At 39.8% G+C, this 8,101-nt stretch overlaps 1 protein-coding gene across 1 annotated transcript in view; it reads right to left on the bottom strand.

Moving 5' to 3' along the window:
* The window catches only part of USP34 (ubiquitin specific peptidase 34), a 170,521-nt gene that overhangs the window by 77,113 nt on the left and 85,307 nt on the right, over positions 1 to 8,101 (bottom strand). The window contains 7 exon segments of the mRNA XM_042447637.1: positions 2,290 to 2,415; positions 3,096 to 3,305; positions 3,597 to 3,697; positions 5,081 to 5,228; positions 5,320 to 5,446; positions 6,930 to 7,089; positions 7,224 to 7,323. Of these exon segments, the coding sequence (XP_042303571.1) occupies positions 2,290 to 2,415; positions 3,096 to 3,305; positions 3,597 to 3,697; positions 5,081 to 5,228; positions 5,320 to 5,446; positions 6,930 to 7,089; positions 7,224 to 7,323 (972 nt within the window).

Here is an 8,101-nt window from a genome sequence, read left to right as displayed (position 1 = left end):
ATAATAATAATAATAATAATAATAATAATAATAATAATAATAATAATAATAATAATAATAATAATAATAATAATAATAATTTTTATTTATATCCCGCCTTTCCAATTGCATGATCAAGGCGGCTTACAAGACAAGAAACAATAAAATACAGATAAAGCATCACAATATAAAAAGTTTAAAAACATCATTACTAGGGGTAGGAACGGGAATCTATACAAATCACAATTCACTAGGGGCAAGAAAAAGACAATATATTGCACTAATCCGGGGTCGAAAAACAAGAACAAGGAGCAGAGAAAGAACACTATTACCTAGAGTGAAAAAGCCAGCTGGAATAGATGCGTTTTTAATTGTTTCTTAAAAGAAGCTAAAGATGCAGAGGAACGGAGCTCTATAGGGAGCTTATTCCACAATGAGGGGGCGGGCGATAGTAAAAGCCCTCTGTGAGGTCCTCACCAAATGGGATTTAGGGACCTCTAACAAATTGGTCCCAGATGTTCTGAGTGTGCAGGGCGGATTGTATGGGGAGAGACGGTCCTCCAAGTACCCTGGGCCCAAGCCATTTAGGGCTTTATAGGTCAAAACCAACACCTTGTATTGAGCTCGGAAGCGAATGGGTAGCCAGTGGAGATCTTTTAAAATAGGTGTTATGTGGTCTGTCCTGGAACTACCAGCGACCAGTCTGGCTGCCATATTCTGCACCAATTGAAGCTTCCGGGTTTGGTACAAGGGTTGCCCCATGTAGAGCGCATTGCAGAAGTCCAATCGAGAGGTTACCAAAGCATGTACAACAGTTTCAAGGTCCCGACGGCCCAGGTAGGGGCGCAGCTGGCGTATCAGCCGAAGCTGATAACAAGCACTCCTGACCGTCGCGTCCACCTGGGATGTCAGATGAAGCGACGAATCAAGGAGTACTCCCAAGCTGCGCACCGAGTCCCTCAAGGGGAGCGTGACCCCATTCAGAACAGGCTGACAAATCTCACCACCCGGAACCGAGGGACCTATCACCAGTACTTCCGTTTTCCCTGGATTCACACTGAGTTTGTTCTCCCTCATCCAGCCCATTACCGACGCCAAGCAGGCATCTAGAGGAGAGATGCCATCCTTAGTTACTGCATCAGTCGGAGACACAGAGAAAATTATTTGGGTGTCATCAGCATACTGATAACACCGCGCCCCGTGTCTCCGGATGATCTCTCCCAGCGGTTTCATGTAGATGTTAAAAAGCATAGGGGATAAAATCGCTCCCTGAGGGACACCGGATGTAAGTGCCCTCTTATCGGAGCGACAATCCCCCCAGCTCCACCATCTGGAATCTACCCGAGAGGTAGGACCGGAACCACTGCAAAGCAGTGCCCCCGATACCCAACTCCCCCAGGCGTTCCAGAAGGATACTATGGTCGATGGTATCGAAAGCATGTTAACAGCCACTAACTCAATATAGATTGTTGAGGGGCCACCTTGCATAGTGACTGAAAGATAAGAGAACTTGGTAGTTTGCAAGCCAGACTAATGGAAGAGAGGTTCTCAATGCAGAAAATGAATTACAGGTCTAAATAACCAATATAGGGAAATGAACAATGTTATATGCTACAAGTGAACTGACACAACCACACAATATAGGAAACTGTTTTTACCTAACAGCATGGATGTTGATACCATTACAAATGCCAACAAATTTCAAAATAGCTTTGAATATTGGGAATTTGAGTATTTTGCACTTTTTGTGTTTCTGCTCCAACTAGAACAACGCTCTGTGGTACATGCAAGCAAGCTGATGCCCTCCAGATATTATGGACTGCAACCCTTGTTAGCCCAGGCAGCATCGCTGATGATCAGAGTTGTAAAGAGTGGAGGACATCACCTGCCTACTCCTGCACTATAGCCTCCAAAACCCATCAACATACACCTGGCATCAAAAGACAGCATTGAAAGACAGCAGCACTGCTGTCCTTTAATGAAAATTACAGTGCTCTGTCATATTCTATATAGGAAGTGAATAGACTCATATGTCCACACAAATATATTTTCACTTGAGCTGATACAAGCATATTAACAAGCCCTGATAAGCTCTTAATGCTTCCATGTCAACATCATAATAAACAACATAATCAGGTAAAATATATGGCTATAGTCATACTGCATTTGATCATCCAGCACTAAAAAATGATGGTGGCAGGTTAAATACCTAGCCATAAAACGTCAAAATAGAATGAGTACATATACAATAAGAGGCTACCAACTGCCACTATTGACAGATGCAAACATTTATGGAGATTTTTCACTCACCTGTTCATCTGAAATATTCTGAAATGCCTGGAGCATATTCGGACATGTAGGTAAAAGCATTAACAACTCCCAAACTCGCCTTGACAGATTTTCTGCATGAAGGTGGAGTTCTTCACATTTTGCACTCTAAACAGACACACACAATATATTATGTTGATTTAACAAAGCAACGTAAGGGGAACATGATATTCACTTTCCACCTACAAATTCTGTAGGATAATATAAACCTCACTGAACTTACTTTCACAAAGCTAAAAAGGTGTGTGTGTGTGTGTGTGTCCCATCTATGTCTATGTGTTTGGGGGGGAAAGAAGGCCCTTCTATTAGGTGTTAGAATCATAGAATTGGAAGAGACCACAAGGGCCATCCAGTCCAACTCCCTGCCATTCAGGAAATTTCAATGAAAGCATCCCAGACAGATGGCCATCCAGCCGCTGTTTAAAGACCTCTAAGGAAGGAGATGCCACTACTCTCCGAGGGAGTGTGTTCCACTGTCGAACAGCCTTTACTGTCAGGAGGTTCCTCCTAATGTTGAGTAGGAATATCTTTTCCTGGAGCTTGCATCCATTGCTCCGGGTCCTAGTCTCTGGAGCAGCAGAAAACAAGCTAGCTCCCTCCTCAATATGACATCCCTTCAAGTATTTAAACAGGGCTGTCATATCACTCCTTAACCTTCTCTTCTCCAGGCTAAACATCCTCAGCTCCCTAAGTCTTTCCTCACAGGGCATGGTTTCCAGACCCTTCACCATTTTAGTTGCCCTCCTTTGTGCATTTATATTTTTATAGGACAGCTTCATGAAAGTTACCTCACTATCTTCCATAGCCACTTCTGCTGGAGGAGGCTTAAATGAGGCAAGCATCTCTAGCAAATCAAAGAGGGTGGTAAGATGAGGCTCTTGAAGAAGTAAGAGCATTGGAATGTTGTCTTTCTGAGGAGGAGGCAAGCAGGATGCAGGAAGCTGAACGCCTTCTCCCTTTCGCTCCCTCCTTGGAGCACCCAAGGATACAAACACCATCTTGAAACAAAGGAAGACTTTTTTACTTTTAGAGAAGCAAGAAACCAGTACTGGAATGATCATATTTAAAAACCAGCTCTTCGGGAGATAATTAGCCAGTTGAGCAGTTGGATTACTTGCTGAATCTACTATCCAAATCCCCATATCCCAAGAAGTGTATATGCCTTCTCCTGTTTTCCTACTCTTTCCTCTTTTAATCTAAAGGAATCATCCCAGCAGTATTTGACAGGTCCCCTATCTTCAATACATAAGACTAACATAAAATGAACTCTTATATATATTTGCCAGTACCTGCATATCTTTAAACCCTAATTCATGAAGAGTTTTTTCATCGTAGTCAGTTGTCAATTCATGCCCAGAAGAGATCATTCTCACAGGTCCCATGAGACCTCCTAAAAACAAAAGCAAAACTTGCTTCATTCTTTGGTGTTTTTTAAAAAAGTAGTAGACATTTCAGTAACATTAAAAGAGTCAAATGAGTCTTTTCTCACATTAATCTATTTTTCATTTCATTCTTGCTTGTCTGGAGTTAAAAAAAATCTTGGGCCATAATCACTAGATTAACAGATTGCCTGTAACATTCAGTATCACTTATTTACCTTCTTGACTAGGAAGCTTTAGCATTGTACCTCCTAATGAAGGTGTTATACAATTGTTCTATAGTGACCTTATCAATCCCTAATTCCTCTTTCTCTTCTTCAGAGGAATGGGGGCTACCAAGGAACCATTCTCTTCTATAAGAGAATGGCTACATGTTAAAAGAACTCACACCAAACTTGCCTTAGGGGCCAATGGAGACTTCTTTTTAATAGGCAGTTTTGTTGCAATGGACTAGAGTTGAGACATTCCCCCTGTAATCAACTGCCTTGGTGTTCACAGAAAAAGTTTGAGAGCGTGTAGGGGTGGAGGCTCTTTACTTCCTCTGTAACCCAGGAAACAGATTGCGAATCCCCCGTCTCAAATAATCTGCCTCTTCCATCCAGCAAAATCTGGATGAAATGACTACTCATCTGTGATAGAGGCGTGTGAAAAAGCTGAGCCATCAACGTTTTGATGTTCAGTTCCTTTGGCTAGTATCCCCTCTGCTGGCCTTGATAACCAGACATAGAGGTGGGTGAATAGGTGCCAGGCCTGTCACACTCTATGAGGAAATATTTGAATGTGTGTAATTTCCCAACACTGTGACTCGTCTTCCAGTAGAAAACATGCTATGTGCCCTGTGAAGATGGCAAGGCTTGAGAATACCCTGACAATCCTGAACTCTCCTTCATTTTGTACTCTGTAGACACTGTGCTAGAAGTAAAGGATGCTTAGCTTCTAGTCCGGTGGAAAAGAAGTTGATTTCTTATATTTCAATTTTATTATATATATTTTTGGTGGTAGGGAGTTACTCTTGAGAAGAAAGGAAAGTTGAAGAGAAAAAGCAGTAGAGTTGAGTATGGAGAAAAGTTGGTGATCTAAAAGTCAAGAGCTTAGGAGACAATAACCCACTTGGAGCAGAGGCAGGAACTAGACTGGCATCTGAACTTCTTCCTCTAAACTACAGTAGCTCTATGCATTATTGGTTAAATTGCCTACATGTTAGAGGAGCAAACTATTCAATAGGTTAGGTTCCTATTGCCCTCTCCAACACTACAAGAAAATCCTGCTGTTACCTTTGATCGGTGATGTAAGGGATGTGATCACACCACTGATGTCATCTGGTCCACAGAGATTACCTCTGTCTGGATAATTGTGCTAATAAAACACAAAACTATGCTGATTTCAGAACTCACCTGGAAAGTCTCCTTTCCGACTACTTTGACCAAACTCTTGTAGATGAGCCTGCTGGTTTAATTGTTCTTTCTGCAAGTTCTCATACCAATGAGTAACCTCAGCTCTTAGGTCTGCCACTTGATCACTTGGATACATTTCAATTGTCATCTGAAATATAACATATTAGTTCAATTGAAAATAAATGGCAAAACACTCACAAAAAAACCATTTGTTCAGCAAAAGAATTGCCACAATGTACCTTGTCAGGAAGCCCAGCGGGTTGGCAAACTATTCTGAGAGGGAGTGACTGTTTATCACTCAATGCTTTTAAATGACTGCTGATGCCAGTGCCTTCAATTTGCCACTGCCTTAAATGATAAGCAAACCTGGCAAGAAAATGATACAGAAAGAAAGCTATTAGGAATTTGTAGCTCATACAAACTGAAGTGCGTAGGCCTCTTTTTGGTGGCATTGTAGGTATCAAATAGGATGAGCTAAGCTACTACAAGGTAAGGGATCCTATGAATTTTTGGCTATTTTCAACCTGGTTGCTTTCATAAATAAGCCACCAAGATACTTTTGTTAGCCTAGGAGGGGTTTAGTCTTGCTTTTCTTCAACATAGCAAACTGCCTTTGATATGGAGCAGCTTGAGATATGCCTGTGAATAAGCTGTCGAAAAGAAACAGTACTGTGAAGAATTCAACAGAGCTAGTGCAAATATTCTGAAAGACCGTCAGTAGATCTTCAGATTCCATTCTGACACTGAATAAAAAAAACCTACAAAGTAAATTTAATTTTAATATATCTTATTTATTCAGTTTATATCCCATCTTTCTCCTGTCAAGGGACCCAAAGCAGCTTGCAAAATTTAAAATAAAAGTTGAGCTAAAAGGTGTACTATGCAAAAATTAAAACAAACAAACCAATTCAATGTCAGTTTTATAAAAAAAACACCTCACATTAAAATACATTTAGAACATGAACAGATACAAAATAAAAGCAGAGCATACTAATTTAAACAATATTCTGCATTATGATTAAAATAAATCAAATTCTGGCCTAAATGAAAAGATCTGAATCTTCTGACAAAAAGAGAGCAGGGAGGAGGCTAAGCAGACCTCCTATGGGAGGGTTCAATAATCTAGGAACAGTCCCTGGAAAGGCTCTTTCTCTCGTCTCCTTACCAACTGTAGCTGTGATGGTGGTGGGCCTGAAAGAAAGCCCACTCATGAAGGTCTTAGAACTCAAGGAAGGCTCATATGGGGAAATACAATTATTATTATTATTATTATTATTATTATTATTAAACTTTATTTCTAAACCGCTGTAATTATACACAGCGCTGTAATCTTTTAGTTATTCTGGGATTCAAGTCAAATGGGATTTTAAAGGTCATATTCAGATAAAATTCAAAATGATAAAACATTCACATGTTTTTGAATTCTCTATCTATATAACGTTCCTAGATTTGGTGTAAAACTTCCTGTGACAGAAGAAAGATCACCTGCTTTCAGTTAATATCTGTCATCACTGTTTGCCATTTCCCTCTGAACAGTAAATTATTAAATACTATGGGTTAATAAAAGACAGCATGGTGTAGTGGTCTGACTGTTGGGCTACGACTCTGGAAACTAGTCTTCATTCAGCCTTTGAAAACCACTGGGTGGTTCAGCCACTGAATCTTCATTCAGCCATTGAAAACCACTGGGTGACCTTGGACAGATCACACTCTCAGCCTCCAAGGAAGGCAAAAGCAAACAGAAAAGCTTGCCAAGAAGACGCCATGATAGGTTCACCTTAGGATCAACCGTAACTTGGAAACGACTTGAAGTCACACAACAATAACAAATGGTATAATTATAATTTACCTTCTCCGAAAAGCTTCTAAATGAGTTTTAAGCATCAGAAGTCCTCTTTCAATAATTGTGAGACTTGAGTGAGAATCTTGCTCGAGGTTACTGGATGCAATCATTAGGCTTTCCATGCACTTGCTAATAAATTCTTGTTCTTTCTCCAGACCTGTTTTTCCTGAAGTTGAATTAGAAACAAACACTCTATAAAAGTGTTTAAATGAATTCTATTTTCATCAGGAAAAGAATGATAATGTGTAATATATTCCTGGGACAAAGCACAGAAAAGTATCTCAAACTGAATTCTCATACCATTAATATAATAAGAGTTAATATACTGTATAGCTGCACGGCTCACATCTCCAGACTGTGCTCTTAAAGCAATCCCCCAGAACTGGTCCATACCACACAACTGTAAAAAGAAATAAGACAGTGGTTATTTCCTTTATGTGACTAAACATACAAATACCATTTCTGGGGGGTTTCTTCCACAAAATCAATGAACATGTCTGCTTTCTTCTTGTACACTAGGTATCTGGTATTGCAGGATTTTTGTTTACAACAACACGGCAGATCATCTACAATAATGATAAAAAACATCAGCAGATATGAAAGAAGTAATGGGAGTTGAGGTTCAACAGCATCTGCATGGCCACATATTCTCCACTTCTATGCTAAACTATGAGTTATTTTTATGTAAGTGATCCATTTGCATGCTCCTACCTCACTCATGGAGGAAATCAGGAAATTTTTTGTTTGAAGTCTTTAGCATTATAATCAAATTGAGATAAATTATGGCTTAGTCTTAACTATGTTTAATTGAAACAAACCATCTTCAAGCCTAGTTTATGGAGCCAGTTTGTTTTAATAACCCACAATTTAACTACAGCTAAAACCAACCATAGTTTAAACGGTGGTTAATTGAAAATGTACATAAAAACTAATCACAGCCATAATCAGATGAGGAAAGGAAGAACTGTGTGGGTCTGAGATGTATCCAGGCTTGTTCATGTAAAGATAATCAAATGTTTAACCCTCTTAATGTTTTTGGCCTACAGTTCCCATCATCCCTAATGAGCATAGAAATTGAAGCTTTAGTTAAAACATCTGGAGAAGCACAACTACCCATGCTGGTATCTAATCATACAATACCAGGACATGGGAGTAACTTCACTATAAAGGGACTCAAG

This window comes from Sceloporus undulatus, chromosome 1, assembly GCF_019175285.1.
Source record: "Sceloporus undulatus isolate JIND9_A2432 ecotype Alabama chromosome 1, SceUnd_v1.1, whole genome shotgun sequence".
Classification (NCBI taxonomy): domain Eukaryota; kingdom Metazoa; phylum Chordata; class Lepidosauria; order Squamata; family Phrynosomatidae; genus Sceloporus; species Sceloporus undulatus.
The sequence above is the reverse complement of the archived record's forward strand: the minus strand, read 5'-3'. Positions and strand labels throughout refer to the sequence as shown.